At 33.4% G+C, this 18,280-nt stretch overlaps 3 protein-coding genes and 1 non-coding gene across 12 annotated transcripts; all 4 read left to right on the forward strand.

Moving 5' to 3' along the window:
• The first annotated feature begins 1,673 nt into the window (after positions 1-1,673).
• Positions 1,674-1,745, forward strand: TRNAG-UCC. Its single transcript has one exon. It is a non-coding gene; the product is annotated as a tRNA-Gly (tRNA).
• Positions 1,746-1,867: 122 nt separating this feature from the next.
• Positions 1,868-5,176, forward strand: LOC114377415 (PGR5-like protein 1B, chloroplastic). Of its 2 annotated transcripts, XM_028335904.1 has the most exons (7): positions 1,868-2,087; positions 2,171-2,233; positions 2,311-2,397; positions 2,615-2,855; positions 4,189-4,262; positions 4,430-4,528; positions 4,697-5,176. In XM_028335904.1, exons 1-7 carry the CDS (start codon positions 1,890-1,892, stop codon positions 4,778-4,780), a joined length of 846 nt encoding a protein of 281 aa, XP_028191705.1. In that variant the 5' UTR covers positions 1,868-1,889; the 3' UTR covers positions 4,781-5,176. The 2 variants fall into 2 exon arrangements, with proteins under 2 accessions (XP_028191705.1, XP_028191706.1); XM_028335905.1 differs by lacking the exon at positions 2,311-2,397.
• An 876-nt stretch (positions 5,177-6,052) lies between these two features.
• LOC114375198 (oxysterol-binding protein-related protein 3C-like) lies at positions 6,053-8,194 on the forward strand. 2 transcript variants are annotated; one of them, XM_028332963.1, is made up of 3 exons: positions 6,053-6,542; positions 7,358-7,451; positions 7,801-8,194. In XM_028332963.1, exons 1-3 carry the CDS (start codon positions 6,445-6,447, stop codon positions 7,939-7,941), a joined length of 333 nt encoding a protein of 110 aa, XP_028188764.1. In that variant the 5' UTR covers positions 6,053-6,444; the 3' UTR covers positions 7,942-8,194. The 2 variants fall into 2 exon arrangements, with proteins under 2 accessions (XP_028188764.1, XP_028188766.1); XM_028332965.1 differs by having other exon boundaries at positions 6,063-6,542; positions 7,810-8,194.
• Positions 8,195-11,141: 2,947 nt separating this feature from the next.
• On the forward strand, positions 11,142-17,936 carry LOC114374220 (telomere repeat-binding protein 1-like). Of its 7 annotated transcripts, XM_028331837.1 has the most exons (12): positions 11,142-11,455; positions 12,418-12,614; positions 12,715-13,633; positions 13,738-13,953; positions 15,309-15,362; positions 15,460-15,539; positions 15,700-15,944; positions 16,311-16,393; positions 16,466-16,637; positions 16,859-16,922; positions 17,366-17,538; positions 17,651-17,936. In XM_028331837.1, the coding sequence occupies exons 2-12, from the start codon at positions 12,534-12,536 to the stop codon at positions 17,694-17,696; spliced, it is 2,133 nt and encodes a 710-aa protein (XP_028187638.1). In that variant the 5' UTR covers positions 11,142-11,455; positions 12,418-12,533; the 3' UTR covers positions 17,697-17,936. The 7 variants fall into 7 exon arrangements, 6 of the variants coding, with proteins under 6 accessions (XP_028187638.1, XP_028187636.1, XP_028187639.1 ...); XR_003658531.1 differs by having other exon boundaries at positions 16,311-16,637; positions 17,361-17,538; XM_028331835.1 differs by having other exon boundaries at positions 13,738-13,941; positions 16,311-16,637.
• The last annotated feature ends 344 nt before the right edge of the window (positions 17,937-18,280 follow it).

An 18,280-nucleotide genomic window follows, 5' to 3' on the forward strand; every position in this document is an offset into this window, starting at 1 on the left:
CTTTTCAAATACATTGATCATTTCTGTTTTTGTTTTAAATTATGTGATTTAAGTGAAATCGTACGTCCATTGATGATTTCAACTTAATTTTTAATATTAAACTAAAGTCGTCTTAGCAGTGACTTTTGTTTTTTTTTTTTAAATCATGAATTTATAGTGGGTTTTATGTTAGCTTAAAATATAAATGATTAAGGAATTTCTAAATTAAAAAAATATGAGAAAAACAATAGATTGGTAGATGTGGTGATAGAAGAAGGGGAATATAACCAATTTAATGTGGTTGTAGATAAAGGGGGAAACAACCAGAACCTATTTAACAACAAACGGAAGAAAGATCACGACAACACACCATAAGACCTACATGTAAAATATTCTCCCACAAATAATTTTTTTTCTTCCATATATGTAAGATATTAATTATATTTTTATTATAAAATTATGGCCAATTTTAAGTGCTTTTGAATTATCCAAATTTTTTTTATGATCATAATTTAAAATAATTTTCATATTTTAATTTAAATACCCTAATTTTATGCATTTTTTTTTAAAAATTATTATAAATTCATGAAAATAAAATCGGTCCTGCTAAGATGATTTTAGTTTACTATTAAAAAAGTAAGTTAAAATCGTGAATGAATGTACGATTTTATTTAAATCACATAAAAAAAAATTAAAAAAACTGAATTCGTCCTTACATACACGATTTTTTCAATAAAAAGGAAATTGTGTTTGCAAACATGTTTGGATGAGATTATACGTTAACATTTCAATATCATAATTAGATAAAGTCCTATATTTTTATCACGCATATTATTTATATTTTTGTATTTCTGTTTTAAAGTTTGTTGTTACGTTCCCAAGTGTATCTCTGAAACGGCTGATCCGGAACGGACTTTAACAAAAAAAAAATGTTGTGTTTGATTGAATGAAATCCAACTATCAAGTTTTTATGATGCATAGATGATAGAACACGGATACTTTTGCTTAAAATGCTTACATACATGTTTATAGTTACGTTACGGAAAAGGGATTACGATGTTCCTTATAGGCATCCTCTCCTGGGATTACAATGCCCAGTCTCCATTATTCTAATTTATAAAGCAATTCCTGAATTGTCTTCCAAGCAATACCCGATGTTGAGTTTAAAATTTAACATTTTAACTTGTTTACCAACATCAAATTTAAACTCGACTTATTTTGATTATTTTTCCTTCCGTTGTTTTGGTTTTAAAAATTATTAAGTTTATATATTAATGGGCATTTTACATTAAAAAAATCAAACAGAATTAGGAAGATAAATACAGTAAAGTATGAAAACTAGGTATTATTCTCTACATAAAATTATAAATTATTAAGTAGAAGAAATATATATATTAAAATAATAAGATTCTGGCATTAAGTATGAGTATTAAGTATTTCTCGATAATATTTATATAAAAAATTTATTGTCATTATCATTCGTATAAATATGTTTTTAATGCTAAAGATTTTAAAGCCTGATTTTTTTTGTTCTTTGTTGTCTTTTATCCCGTATGTATATGTAAAAAAAACAAAAAATCAAACTCGAGTAAAAAAAATCAATCATCCCTAATTGCTTTTGATGGGCGACGACAAATAAATGTTGTTATTATAAATTTGATTTTAAATGTAATGTTGATGAAATGATCAACAAGGCGTTTGTAGTCCAACGGTTAGGATAATTGCCTTCCAAGCAATAGACCCGGGTTCGACTCCCGGCAAACGCAATTCCTCTTTTATGATATTATTTTAGTTTTTTTGGCTACACAGAAAAGACAAGGAGCCAAACGGCGAAACCAATCCAATCAATTGTGGTCTCTATTTATCTACGTGGTCGGGTTCTTTGTATTGTAATTTCTATTTTCTAAAGAATGAAAGTGAAGGTGATGAGAGTCGCGAGCAGCAGCAGCAGCAACGGGTTGAGCGTGGTAGCCAAAATGAGAAGAAGCAGCAGCGTTTCTTTGTTCTCCGTTCGAGCCTGCCATGATCTCCCTCATGGACCTTCCTGCATCTACGTTGGCCCCCTCCACTCCGCAACCCAAGAGACCCTCGAAGCTCTTTACTCTCAGGTCAGCTCAATCAATTTAACTTAATTACCCTTCTACGATACATTTGTTTCCCTAGCTGCTCTTAATTTTTCTTAATTAAGCAGGCACGGGATGCATATTACAGCGGAGAGCCTTTGATTCTTGATGACATGTTTGATAGACTAGAGGTATCTATCTATGTCTATCTATCCATATCTTTCTTCATTTCACCACTCATCTATTCACTCATCTTATGGAAAAACAGTTGAAGCTTAAGTGGTATGGTTCTAAGTCAGTTGTCAAGTATCCCAGATGCAGTATCAGAAGGCATTCAACATATGCTGATGCTGACGTAATTTTTCTTCGTCAATTATCAATTTTTGCTTTCAAATATTAATCAATACAGTATTGTTAAGAATGCATCCCAAAGTTACATTTTATGTGTCGGGTGATGTAAGTCTATTGAATGTCCTTAGTTTATGCAGTTAAAATATCCAGGTTCCTCTGCCTCCTTTTTCTGTTCTCTTGGTTTCTTCACTTGAATATTGAGTGGTGTGGATGTAGGGCAGGAAGATCTGTCAATGGCTATTGCATTAGCAAGCTTATGGTCCCTATTTCTCGCACTTGGCTGTTCAGCGTGTGTTTCGCCCATATTCTACACTGTTAGCACGGCTTATCACAGAGCATTCGACTCAGGATTATCATACGGTAGCCCATCTTCATCGGGACTAGGGCTTCTTTTTGTCGTCAATAGCATTATCTTCATGGCACTGGGTTTCGTCATTGGCTACCCAGTTGCTTCAGCTTCAGGTAAAAATTATTTTCAAATTTAATGATAAGCCCTTTTATTTAGTTCAATTTTGATAAGGACAAAACTTAGAAATGATTCCTTGTGTATTTTTAGTGTTGTTCTCCGGTCAGATTTAGTGTCTCGCCCTCGAAAACTTATGTTAATATTTAATGTAAACATTTATTTTGGGGATTATTGAGGTGAAACTCCAATTCTATTTAGAGAATAACATGAAAAATACTTAAGTTATGTTTGACAACATTAGTTAAAAAAGTTAATTGGAAGTTAAAAATTGAAAGCTAGTAGTTGAAAGTATGTAACTGGAAACTAGCTTATAAAATTAGAAGTGTTGAGTAAAATTATCTGTTATAGTAGCTTAAAAGTATAAAATAACAAAAAATTAATAAAATCATGATTTATTTAAAAAAGGTAACAAGAAAAATGAATAAATATATCGAAAATAAAAATGAAAGAAAATATAAAAATCTAGAAGCTAAAACTAATGTTTTAAAAAACATCAAAAACTATTTAAAAAAATATTTGCTTACCAAACAATCAAATAAACTTTTAAAATAAATTAGAAACTACATATAAATTTTGTCCTTTTGGTAACTCCAAAAAAATATCCAATCATTCATTTCAACATGTCTACTATTACTATTATATTTATTTATAGAGCAAATTACACTTGCACCTTATGAGGTTAACACTTATTATATTCAAGCCCACTCCTCTTTTTTTTTATCATACACAAGACTCTTTTGTTATTTTTATCATCTATTACACTGTGACCCCTAATCCACTAATGCTGTCAAAGATAATGAGAAAAAGAAAAAAGAAGTGAGGATCTAGTGGCGTTGTCGTCACGTCTTCGACCCTGATGAAGGTGACATTGTTGTACTTGACGAAAAAACTGTTGAGCTGCAACGCACTATCACAGGAGGTGAAGCAGAGGTTGCTGAGTTTGGTGACCGCATGCGACACGCAGCAAGAGCACTAATCGTTGGTAAAGTTGTTGCAACATTGGAAGAGTCCATAGATGGCGTCAGAGAAAGCAGGAACAGTGAAGTTGTTGTGGTTGGTGAAGGCAACGAAGTTGCGAGGGAGGTGAGGAGCCAGTTGACGGTGTTTAATTTTGTAGGGGAACTTGAGTTGAAAGCAGACTTGCATGAGAGTAATAGGAAATTTTTACACATTTCAAAGAAATTAACATCGTTAGTAACAATGAATGTTCATGAGAAACAAAAGAAATGTGATTTTAGAGAGGAGGTGTAAGTGTAATAAACACTAACTTCAGGAGGAACGCGTGTAATTTACTCTTATTTATATTATATTAACTGCACATTTTCACAGTTAAGGTACTTCAAGGTTTGTGGAGGAATGATTTAGCGGCACTAAAGGGTTCTTGTCCAAATTGTGGAGAAGAGGTCAGTCATTAAGTTATATACACAAACTGTCATATAGGCCTCTGGTTTCTTTTCCAACTTGTTGCTCCAGTGACTGGTCCTTCCTATTTGTTCAGATAGAGAAGCACACATTTAATGTTAAACTTCTCTTAAATCGACCTCACGGAATTTAATTCCTTTTCTTTCAGGTATTTGCATTTGTGAGAACGGACAAGGCTAACAACTCTCCCCATAGAGCAGATTGTCATGTGTGTGAATGCTTATTGGAATTTCGCACCGAAGTTGAGGTAATAATATAATATTTTTTTGCTACTGCATAAGGGCTAATGCAGGTCATAAGATTAGACATCTATTTTATTCTCATTTTATGAGTAGAGAATAAAAACATAACAATGTAAAGCAAGAGTTGCAGCTATTTTGCTGTTTGCATGACAGATGATGTTATTATTTTGCAGCAATCGGCTTTAAGATTAGGGAGACAATGGGTTTATGGGCGTATTTACCTTGTTCGCAGATCCAGACGCCAAAGAGAACCGTAAATTTTCATCGCATCTGGGGCTTATATGATTGTGAATAGTAGCTAGTAAGGAATGGATAAAACCAAATTCTGTTCAGATCTTCTTAGTACAAAACAGTTTTGGTAGAACTAAGAAGCCATCTTGTAACACTTTCATAAAGGAAATAATTGACGTGTCAATGGTTTCTTTGATTTGATGGAGAGTTAGAGTTAACGATTTTATTTTTTGAAGCTGCTATAGATGTTAAATGTAATTTTAGTTTTAGTTATGAATGGTTAAATACTTAAGTGTAAACCAATATGCAACATCAGAACGTCTTCAATAGAAGACTACAAGTACAGTACCGCTGCTATTTTTTTTCCTCGACTTCAGACAACTATGGTCCAATATCAAATCACAAAATCATTAAAATGTCAATTACGTTTGGAAGTTTAGCATCACTGGATTTGTCTCCTTTATATGCTTCTTTTTTGTATGCTTTTATTTAAAAAATAACACATCAAGGGAGTGAAAAAAACAACTAAGAAAGATAATGCTGCTATTTGAGAAAGAGAATTCATCTTTCTTATTATTTTCAAATCAAACTACATCGAGAGAAAACTAATTATGCAAATTGAACTCATTAAACTCGCAGGTTACGCAAATTAAACCGAACTCATATTCTAAATGAGCCTCACTTTATAAGACTCACAACCTATACGTTTCAGTAAAAACAAAACAAAAAAAAAAACCCTAAAGCGTGGACTATCTCTGTAACACAACTTTTATACCAAGCTCTACCTATAATAATGATAATAATTGTTCATATATATAATATCCTTTTGAAGATTTTACTTCTCTTTTTTTTATAAGATCATTTTCAAATTATTTTTTTTATTAAAATATTCTTAATTATTTTACAAATTTTAAGTGTATAAACAATAAATGGTACTAATTTAATAAGATAAACTCTATGTCTTTTACGAAGATTAAGAAAGATGACTAACAACATATTAATTAATTAAATTAGATAAAAAGAGTAAAATGATGAATAATATTAAAAAATAAGTATAAATTTATTTTCAAATTTAATATTACTATATGTATTTTTGGTGTAAATAACGATAATAAAGATGAAATTTAATTTCCCATAGACTCTAGTGGGTTGTACATTACTGGTTCCTAGATATGTTAATGAGGCTTTTAAATTAAAAAAAATATAAATACGGAGTTATTAGTAATCAGTAATAGCAATAAATTAGAGTGTAACTTGTGATGATAACATTAATATTCAGAGGAAGGGAGATGATCCACTTTAGAATTCTCACATAAATCATTAGATATTAAGAAGATTAACGATGAGAATGAAAAATAATACGCGACAGTCACTGCTTAACTTGAATGTTGTCTTCATCCACACTTCCTTCGGATTCCAACACACCAAACAGAACCTCCACCTACGCAATCCAAACCAAATTCTCTGTTCTCTTCTTTCTCAACATTTCAATACTCAATTCCATCCCTCAAATCACTCTTCCTTTTTTTCTCTTTCTAACATCCACTCCTTTCTCTCCTAATTATTATTATTTTAATTTTCTTTTCAAACAAACACTTTTTTTGCCAATTCGATTTGCTTCAGCGTCGAGGAGCCATCGTCGATTTGTTTCCCTTCTGTCTGATCTTCTGAATCAGTGTTTTACAGAGAGATGGGTAGCCCCGAGAAGAATGAAAATAAGGGCTTTTTCGCCACCATGACTTCCGGCTTCTCCATGTTCAGCAGCGCCATGCACCGATCTGTCAACGGGTATTTTTACCAACAAAGTTTCTTCTATTCCTATTCTAATTCATGTCTATATTATCATAATTCATCTGCGTTGTGTCATCATACATCGTATCTACACTCATGTGTATAACTATGTGCGCGCGCGCGTGTTGTTTAATTCTTAACTTATAATTTAAAGTGCCATTGACAACATCACATGATTATGTAGTATTTGTTGGATTTTATAGTTTTAGTACTTGAATTTTACAACCTAGGTTTACCTGTGTGCTTCGACTTGTGTAACAAGCAAGCAACTTGTATTTCCCGGTTACTTTTATAACTGCAATTATTTGTCTGTATGGTATGCTTAACCTGAGATTGTATTCATCTCAAGCGCACAGATGATCATATCTTTTGAGGAAGACATAAGATTTTAATTATTACAAAGTATTGGGTACGGCAAAGGCATGTTGCTATTATAGTGTTATTGTCTTTTCAAAATACTAAAATGGCTGGAAAAGAGAATTTTTTCTCCATGTACTTGTTCTTAGTTCTGAGCTCTCAACACCATACTGGCAAGACTTATTGGAAAGGGTTCCATCAAGGATTTGCTTTCCAGGGTAATGTTCAACAGTTTTATACATCAAGGATGTGAGCTACAAGTAATTATTAAAGATAAATATCTGTTTATGGAAGTGGAATATCTTTAATCACTGATATTCTCAAGAAATGTAGAAAGCTTATGGCAATTTTATTCCAAGCTTTTTGGTCCTTGGACATCATTTTATTACACCCCTATCCATTTTAGTTTCATCACTGGGGAATGCAAGGTTACACATGTTCTCCTTTGATTCCAGGATGCTGGGACATGAAGGGGTAGAAGTCATAAATCCGGAGGGTAGTAAAGAGGATGCAGAGGAGGAAGCTCAAAGAGGAAGATGGAAACCAGAGGTGTTTATTTTGCTTGTTTATTTTGTTAATGTTATTTTTGTAATTCCAACTTTTTCAGTAGTATCTTATTTTCTTACTTCCTGTTTAGACATTGAAAATGCTCATGGTTGTCATTCCTCTGTCTCCCTTAAGTTATCTATTTGTGTTGCTTTTTAGTTTTATTTATTGTTGATCATAAGGTTGCCACCCATTTTTTTTTTTGGTTTTACTTTATTTTCTACTTCTCTTCTTCAGCACATACTTGATGCATGTGTTAGTTCTTGTTCTTCTAATTACATTGAAGTATTTGTTAGCTTTGTGCATGTACTTTCTGATTATTTCATAATTCATACTATTATAACTTATTTAGTTATTGCAGCGCCATGGGCTATATCTGTGTACTTTGCATATCAACGAACCAGGAAGCCTTTTAACCCTATCCTTGGAGAGACTTATGAGATGGCTAACCATGGTGGAATTACATTTCTTGCAGAACAGGTACATTTCTTGAGATATTTGTTATTTGTATAATAAATTCGACACATAATGAAAGATAGAGAGAAAAGTATGGAATGTAATGAGTGATACCCATATGATCGGGGAGATGTTATAAGTATATTTTTTATATTTTTGTTTAGGAGATTTTTTAATGAGAGGAGGAAAACAAAAATCAACTTATTAATCACATTTTTCCTGAGGAGAATATATGTGCAGATAAAATTAACTTCTCATGGTAATTCTACTTAAGGTTTTTTTTTGTGAGATTCTACAGTGGGTTCTTTGCCTTGGGTTTGGTCTATGTCCCCACAATGGTCTTGTTTTTTTTAATATATGAAGGTAAGGACATTTATATCCTACATTCTTACTATTACATCGACATTTTTTCTACTAAAGTATGCATGCAAAGAATCACGAAAGTAATAGGCATCCAAACCCCAGTTACTCGTGATGATCAGCTGCACACCCCAGTTGGTAGCAGCTATGGACATGTCACATGTCATTTTTAAGATTGGTTATAAAGGAGTTGTAGATAGAATTCAGGGTCATAGGATTGATTTTTCTGAAATCGGAGCCTTGGTGATTGAATGTAAGGCTCTTCTTTCTTCTTTTCCGAACTTTTCTGTGAAGTTTGTGCGGAGACAATCTAATATAACTGCTCATTTTAATGCAAGGGCAGTCATCAACTATGCTTCTACATACTTAGCAGTGTGCGTGTAAGATAGGTATCTTTTTTTCTACTATTTTCAAGAAGTGAATTTTAAAAATTGAAGAAGTGATGTAAGTCAAAGACTAGTCTGTTGCTAAAAAGATTGTTTTGTAAAACCATACAAAGATTCAGTCTATATGGCTGAAGTTTTCCGATGATTAGATTCAGTTAACATTTTTTCATTTTCTGGTATAGTGTTTTAAAGTTAATCCAAAATAGCACGACGGAGATTCACTCTGTTAACAATACTCATTCGGTAAAAAAAAATACTGATTAAGATTCAATTCCTTGTTAATTACAATTACGTGCACTTAAAATGGAATGCAAGTATTTAGATGTCTAAATGAGTTGAATGTTTGAAGTTAAGTTTTATTTTTAAAAAAAATGTTCAGGTTTGATTTATTTGTTTAAACAAGATAATTAAAGGGGCCAATTGCTAAATTAAAAGCTTCATCTCTACTTATTTAAAATATGAAGCTTGAATTTTCTTATTTAAAGGAATTTAAGAAAATACACGTTTGTGTGCTTTTGACGAAAACAATTTTGCAACTTTCAGCATTTTCCATTCTTTTAAACAAAATTTCTAAATAATTTTACTTTATTTTTAAAACCCTAAATTTTAGTTTCAATATACTTTTTTAAGTAAAAAAATGAGTCAAATTAAACACATAGGTATAAAAAGTAAGTATAAATAAGGGTTGTGTGCATGGGAGCAGTGAGGCTCTGAATTCCTCTGGTGAATCTGACTAGTTGGAGGCCATTAACCTTATATATCCTTAAAGGGTGCACCCCAACTCATGAGTGTGCTTCTATTAATTCTATTGTTCAATTTATATATTCTTCACAAAGCTAGTCTTAGAGTTTTTAGTTTAGTTATTTTTTACTCTGCCTCTCCTCTTTTGCTTCGTTGAGGGTCTGCGATGATGCTTCTGTAATCTCTTTCTCTCGTGGTTTTTACTTCTATTCGTCCCCTTCCTTCATTTCTCCAAAAAAGTGATCACCCGCGTCTAAAAATATTCTAATTTTACTCTATTAATCAACACAAACTGTGTTAGAGATAACTTTTAAAATGATTATGGTTAAAATCATCTAATTTATTTTATATACAAATTCGTGATTAGATGACATGTGCTATTCACTAATTATAATACGGATAAAATTATAATTTTCTCCTTCTCAATTTAATTTAACTTTCTTCTTTGATACATAATTTAATTTAACTTTCAGTTCTATTTAGTTACCTTTTTATTTAAAAGTTCAAGTATTTTTCATGCCAACTTTTTATCAATTCACACTAGTCGTTTTAAGTTTTTTTTATGTTACTAATATTTTTTCTTTACGTTATTTTGTCTCCTAATTTAACAAAAGTTCCTTAAATAACATCATTTTGGAAGTTCTTTTTTCTGATTCTTTATATCTCAGTATCAAACTATCACCTAAAACTTTCAAATAGATAATATAAAAGCTTCCATGGTTACTTAAATGTTTCTGTTTAGCCACGTATCCTTACTTTATTCTCCATTTTAAGCATCTAATAATCACCGTAAAACTATCATCAAATGCCATACCATTGTCTCTGCTACCGATAATAATTTTCATTGGAATTAAATTAGGGAGAATTTTGACTAAAAATCAATAAAAAAAATTAAATAAAAATAGAGAGTTAAATAAAACATAAATCAAATTTAGAAAAATTAATCAAATAAAAATCTAAAATTTCAAATACAAACCTAAATTAAATTAATAAAATAAAAAAGAATTACAATAAATAAATAATACATACACAAATAATATGAAAGATTTTCACAATTGTTAAACATTTATTTTTAATTACTTATATATCAATAAATTTATTATAATACATATATTTACAAAAATTATTAAGAAAAAAATATTAAATTATGTAAAAATTTTAAAATAAAATTAACTAGTAATAAAAATTCTAAGTCTTTTCATTAAATTATACAAAAATTCTAAAAATAATAAGTGATGGAATGAGTCTAGATTTAGGGTCGGACGGATGTAATAATCTCATATTCGTACTCAATTTTTGATTATCAAGAAAATTTAAATTCAAATTCAAATTTATACGCAGTTAACTCAGATATTATCTATTAAAATCAAAACCATTTAAACAGGTATATCCAAGAATACAGGTTTTGTTCACATGTCTAATCAAGAAATAACGAGTGACAACAAATAACACAAATGAAATGAATACTGTTTCAAACTCTAATTAATTATAGCGCGAGGGAGCAAAGTAAAAGAAGAAAATGTGAGGAGCGAGCGTCTTTCACGATCGTGCGGACCAGAAGCAACCACAGGATCCAAACGTGTGCCACGTGTCGGCATCTGGTGACCCATAAACCCATCCAATTGCGTGGAACCGGTCTTTAGGTGCCTTATGATCCACCTATTATATCCGGTGCCCTTCCCTGCAATCACCGATAGCTCCGGTGACACTGACACACGGTCAATGTTATAAACTCTTGGGGTTTAAGCCATAGCTTTGGTGGTTTTGGTTTTCACAGGGTTTTACTTTTAGCGATTCACAACGACACATTATCATAATCCGTTTGAGATTCACAATTCAGATTTCAGATTTAGAATGAGAGAACAATACAATTTCCAAAATGGCCACCCTCTCAAACCATCATTTCCTGCATAACTGAGATTCTTTTTTCCTTTTCTGGGGTGGAATCATTTTTACTCTGAATTCTATCTCACAATTCCTCATCTCGAAATTCCGAAAATTTGCCGAAATTTCCATTCTTTGGGAGTAAAAGTTTCGTCTTTGAACGACAATCTGTGCTAAGAGGTGATCATTGTTGAGCTTTGGGAGTAAAAGTTTCTGTCTCGAAAATATGCCGTGTTTTTTTTTCCCTTCTGAACTATATCGAGTTTATCCCTGGGTTTGACGTATGATTTTGGTGGTTCTGGAAGATAAAGTTGGAAGTTTGACGTATGATTTTATGTGGGGACTGTGTTGTGGTTCTGAGACATGAATTTTCAGTTCCTAACGACCAGAGTTTCCTCTGATATTTTCATTATTCATGAGTTGTTTTTATGTCGTGTTTCCCTTTCATTAGTTCGAGCTTGTGATGATTTGATCTCCTTTTTGGGATGCACGTGATGGCTTTTGGTTGTTAAATTGGTTGTTTTCTGACGTCGATCTTCTTCCGTGATTTTAGATCTCTTTTGGTCTGAATTTAGTTTAGTTCTCTTCTTGCGAACGTGTCTGGAGTATAGCCTCATTTTGAAATCCCTTTCTTGGTGTGTGCTCTCGTTTAACTTTTATGTCTCAATTTTTTTCTTCCATCCTCTGTTTTTTCATTTCACGTTTGAACTTTTCAAAAATGATGCTTCGTGGGATTTATTTTGCAAATTGTATCTTACTCCCAGCTTACTTATTGTATCTTCATCTGAATCTATTTTCACTGTTTACTTCTCTGTGCAAAGGTTTTTGTTTTTTTAGTTTTAGGCACCTATTTTCCCATTTGGTAATATTAATATCCATGTATACATATATGTACATATCTAATCAACGGCCTTTATCGTCAAAATATTTGATACATACTAGTTGGAGTTTGTTGCATGACAATTTTTTAACCGTGAAAGATTGAATTTGTAAGTTGAAAAATACACTTGTTTTCTTCTGAAATATTGATATGTTCCTGGCTTCCATTGGTTTGATATACTAGTAATTATTAAAAACTTTGGGATGGAAAGATGTATGTGAGTCTTTTATACTAGTAATTATGTGATATACTTTACTGTCAGGCTTTCCAATCGAAACCGGTGGGGTCAAAACATCCAGAATTCAAGTTTATTTATGAGTATTGGATTACTGATGTTCCATGTTCAATCAATCCTTATATTGGCATGGTTCCTGAGATATGGTGTTGCAGAAGAGGTTAGACTATAGCTTTTATGGCTATCAGGTGCCAACCAAGCGCCGAGCTACCCGATTAGCTAAGGTAAATAAGTTTACTTCTCATTTGGGGCTAATTAATAGAATTATCTATTTAGTTACTGGGTTGAAACCAATCCTTGTATTATTTTTTAAATATTTCCTAGAGGAGGGTTACATTTCAAAGAAGGTTGGAAGACAATCAGATGTGTGCATTTGACTTATTGGCCACTGTAGCTGACAATTTGTTGCAAGAGAAACAGAATCCAACCACATCCAGTGATAGATCATCGGAAAAGGATGGGGATGGATTTCCTAAAGAGGAACGCCAGGATGCAAATAAACCATTCAAAACTGAGCTTTCTGATGAAGCAAGTTGTGACAGAAAATGTCAGCTTGAATTTGTTAAAGAAGGAAGCTCAAATGCAAATAAACCATTCAAAGTTGAGCTTTCGGATGAAGGAATTAGTGACAGAAAATGTTTCTCTAATATTTCTTCACAAGTCTACAATCAAAATTGTTGTTCGAAGGAACTCCCCGAACATGAAATTGATGGTCATTTATGCATTGCTTCTATAGTAACAAGTTCTAGTTGCTCAGAGAAGATTGTTGCTGAGACACTGGTGGATGGAAAAGGCCACAATGGGATGGAAAAATTAGCTAGCAAAGTTGAATTAGGTTCCTGTGGATATCTAGAGAGTAGGGGTTGCAAGTTAGATGGTGATGTTAGTAAAGTAAAAGACGATAAGTTTGGGAAGGTTCCCATTGATACTGGGACTGGGTTGTGCTGTTTTGAGGATACCTTGGATGAAAAACCTCTAGCACTGATCAGTTCATGTGGCAATGCCAAGATGTCCGGGTATGATGACAGCATGCCTCAGAGCTCATGGTCCAAAGGTTGTGACAATGTACTGGTAGATAGTAGAGATGATGACGAAAACTTTTCTGGGTGTGCTCACCCCAGTACCAAAATAAAGTCCTTTAGGCCAATTACTTGTATAGATGATAGAAAAACAAAGAAAAGATTGGCTTCTAAACATCATAAAGTTTCTCAAGAATCCAAGCATGATATACTATCTAACAGTGGTGAGTTCATGCTTATCATATGAAATTTCCGGCTTTCTTGTTTCTTCACTCATTATGCTTCTTTGCTTGTTCACTAATCTGTTTGTCAATTGAAAACATGTTAGTTTTGGATGGAAATTTGAAGTCAGTTTACAGCAGTAGGAAGAACTATTATAAAAGCCAAAGATCTCAAATGAATATTCCTTTCAAAAAGAGGAAGCTTTTTAACTGCAGCTCTGATACAAATTCTAACGGATATATCAGAAGTGATGACACTTGTTATTCACCCAAGAATGACACGAACCAAAGTGTTTCTTGTTCATCTTCTGGAATGAGCCAAGGTTTTACTCTAAATGACTTCCTTCCATTAAAATTGATTTTATGGACCACCTGATTCAATTGTTTCTGGAACCAGTTGCTAAATAAATTTCAAATCTTTGATGCATGTTATCAGTTTGGCAAGTGTACCAAATATCCAAGTAGTAAAACTCAGAAGTCCGAGTGTCGATTTCCATAATTATAAATAATAGAGAGCAAGAGAATTAATTAGAGAATTCAATAGAATGAGAATGTTAGGACCTAGCATGTCTTGTTTGCCTAGGATGTATGATTTTTGAATTTTTCTTTATCAATTAGGTGAATTTATCCTACTCACATCTATTCGATTACTTGCCCCTGATGTCTTACGATGACAAACCTATTATACCTACTTATCTCCCAAATGCCTTTGCAAAGATTGAATAGATAAAACCCATGAAGCTTTGGTTTTAGATGTGTGTTTTAATGCATAGGCATAAAGTTATCATCCTATATCTAGCAATGATTTCATTATGATATCTTTTTTTTTAGTTCTATTAGAAGTTATCCTCTGTCGAGCGCCTAACCCCTAAACTAATGCATGCATATTTTCTTTATATTTTTATTAAGAGTTACCCTCTGTCGAGCATCTAACCCCTAATATAATGTAAAGATGAGTAATGCATGAAAATATAAATAAGAAAAAACAATAGGATATAAAACACCTGTGCATTGATAAATATGGAGTACATCATACATCTCTTTGACTTTTTAGGTCTGTCAAACCCTAACTAGGGGTTTAGCCTCTCATGGCCATGAGGACCTTACACTGAAATAGGGGTACAAGAATTGGTGAAGGAGAATGGATGGAAAAAGGAATAGAGAAAATGACGAGAGAGAAGAGAGGATTCCCTAGGGGAGAGTTCTCAGCTTTAGGTAGGTATGAGAGTATTCTGAGACTCAGTCTGTCCTTTCTCCTTGGCTCGACTCTCTTTTTATAGTTGCTGAAGTGGATTTGGATCTTCGTACTCGCGCTTAGCACGCTCTGCTCGCTCAGCGCAGGTGCATGTTTTCGCGCTTAGCGAGTGCTGTGTGCATGTTTTCGCGCTTAGCGAGTGCTGTGTGCTTAGCGCAAGTGCTTGCTTGTGCACTTAGCGTGGGCAGCGCGCTGAGCGCGCCTTGGGCTGAGCCTGAGGCTAAATCCTCAATTTTTCTCTTCATAATTTCTGTAGCTTTTTGCTTTTAATCCCTCCAGTTTTTATATCTGCAAGCCATAATTTGGAAAAACATCAATTCCTAACAATTAAGCACAAATAACTGTTAAATAATTATTTTTAAAGACAATTTCACTTTATTTTTCATTATCAAAAGCACATTTATTTAGCAGTTATCAATGCAGATCATGGAACATCATCCTTGGGACACTCTGCATTACGATCTAGAGATTCTTACGGTATGGGAAGATTGAGGGAATGATTCTTTATGTACTCTTTGATTTGACTGATGTCTTCAAAGGGGTTCTTACATGGAGATGTCTTTCTTTTATCCAGTGAAGCTTAGGATCAAATCATTTAGAGTGCCCGAGCTTTTTATCGAGATTCCAGAAACTGCAACCGTTGGGTCCTTGAAGGTATGATAAAATTCTATTCTGCCATACACACAAGCATCCTCTCCCATATTCAGATGTTAATGATGGGTGGCGTCTGTTTCTGTATCTGTGAGTTCGTGGCATGCTGCATCATGTGGTGTGATCATTATTGCATATTTCACATAAGTCGTTTGCTCTGCAGAGGACAGTGATGGAGGCAGTGACTGCTGTACTTGGAGGCGGATTGCGTGTGGGTGTGATTCTCCATGGAAAGAAGGTTAGAGATGACAGTAAAACTCTACTTCAGACTGGAATTTCTCATGATAACCACCTGGATGCTTTGGGCTTCGCCTTGGAGCCTAATTGTTCACGAAACCGACCATCTGCATGTGCTACAACAGATTCTCTCCACATTCCTAGTGCAGATATGCCTCAGCCTTTAATAGGGTAATGCTCAACTTTCAATTGAGTGCATTAACGCGTTACTTGGATTAATGCTTTGGGTTTCACTGCCTCTGCATTTTTGTTGACATTTCTCTTTTCCTTGGAGATGTTTTGTTTTTATGGAAATGTTACTTGCAAATAAGAATTTCCTCACATAACTCCATCCGTCAATTAACAACTTTCCTTTCTCTCTCCTTGTTTCTTTATCAAAATTGATGGCCCACTTCACTTTATATGAATTATGTGAGTGAGTTGCAGAATATGTACATCTAACATAACTCATTTGGTCATTTTCATATACTGCATTAAATGTCTTTTTTCTATAATTGGCATTCCAGTTTTTATCTAAAAAGGATCATTAATATTCAGGTACCCTTCAAGTCCTGCTGTAATTCATCAGAGGATTCAGGGCTTTTCTAACATGTTAGCCAAGCATCAAGCAACCAGTTCAGGTAACCTTGTTGAAAGTGATCATGATTCAGCACCTTCTCCTATCAACACATCCGGTGAAAAATATTTGTCAGATTCAAAAGAACTAATTACTGTTCCTGAAATGGGTATGGAGGCACTAGCTGTGCTACCTGTGCATCAGAAGTCAAAACGAACTGAGATCGCACAGCGCCGAATTCGTAGGCCTTTTTCTGTTACTGAAGTGGAAGCACTGGTTCAAGCAGTTGAGAAACTTGGAACTGGAAGGTAAGATTTACTTTGGCCTTTGTTTGACCCAACTTAATGACTGAAAGTCATAGTATTGGGTCAGTTTCGTGCATGGCTCAAAAAGTACGTGTATGACCTTGTCTTTAGCTTTTGGCTTTCGATCGTGTTTTTGCCTTACTTGAGTATTGGGAGATTTATTTATTTTGCATTTCCTTTTTGACAATCCCTTTATATAGTTTCCTTTTGGGTGTGGAAATCAGGTGGCGCGATGTTAAACTTCGTGCATTTGACAATGCAAAGCATCGGACATACGTGGATTTGAAGGTAAAACCTTTTGTGACCCATATGCATAAGCATAGTATTGGATATTATTCTTGCAAAAGAACGTGGCTGTCACACCTCAGGTTGTTGGGTGGCACGCTTGCTTCTTCAATTCATCGTCCATTAACTTTAATTTAAAACCAATTAGTAGTTGTTTCAAGGCAAGTAATTGCTTGCATATTAGGTAAACTATTTATTGCTTCATTAATGATCTAATGATCTCTTGCTTTGGTTCCAATATTAACCGGCCATACACGACATTCAAGAGGATTTATCTACTTGATACAGAATTTGATCTATGAAAATTTAATTATCATACTTTATATATCCTTTTTTGTTGTTGTAAAGAAAGATAGTGATTGGATCCTAAAGAAAAGAACAAGGTCACTTTCATTAGTATAGAAAAAAGGCATGAGCATATATGATTTGGGTATGGAATAGTGCAGGATAAATGGAAAACACTGGTGCACACAGCAAGAATATCAGCTCAGCAAAGGAGGGGAGAGCCTGTTCCCCAAGAACTTTTGGACAGGGTCCTAACTGCTCACGCATATTGGTCCCAGCAACAGACTAAGCAACAGCTCAAGCACCACTCAACAAAACCTTGCCTTCTCCTTTAGTAAGGACTTGACACCACCACGTGCCTTCATAGATAGCTTGTTAAAAGTGTCATTTATCATTTTTTTCTTCCTGTATTTATGACAAAGTGTGTTTATCACTTTGATTTTCAGTACTATGTCACACTTTATCTATCATGTTAAAATTAGAACAAGGTGATGCCTATAGAGAATTTGCGTCACAAGTTGGTTGTTAACTCTAAAGTCAAGGTTCGGTGTGTAACTGGAGAGGAGGGGCACGTGTTGATGATAGAAGTTTATCTGCAAATTCCATTATGGACCCACAGGAGCTAATAATGTTAATGAGTGTAGCTAGAGCTTATCCATGAGCTAATCGCTGTATAAGTCTAAATGATAATATTAAATGAATAATAGTAATACACATATTGGCATACTTAAAGTAGTTGAGATAAGAAATTTTACTTTCTTTTAACAGTTGCATTTTTCATTCTCTTAATTTAGTCATGTCTCAAATTTTTTTAACCAATTAAGCTCTTTATTTTAAAATCAAGTGAATTTGGTCCTTCTATTAGTTTTTCTATCTAAAATCTTCAAATTCTGATTTTACATAAAAATGTTTGAATTTCTTCTCTTTTTTTCCGGTGAATTTGATGTTTGAGTTAGTGAATTTTGAGTAAGAGGTTTAAAACATTTCAAACCGTAAAGATTTTGATTATAAAATGAAAATGAGGGGTTTAGAAAAGAAAAATTCACACAGACCAAATTAATTTTAATTTAAATAAG

Source organism: Glycine soja, chromosome 11 (assembly GCF_004193775.1).
Source record: "Glycine soja cultivar W05 chromosome 11, ASM419377v2, whole genome shotgun sequence".
NCBI lineage: Eukaryota > Viridiplantae > Streptophyta > Magnoliopsida > Fabales > Fabaceae > Glycine > Glycine soja.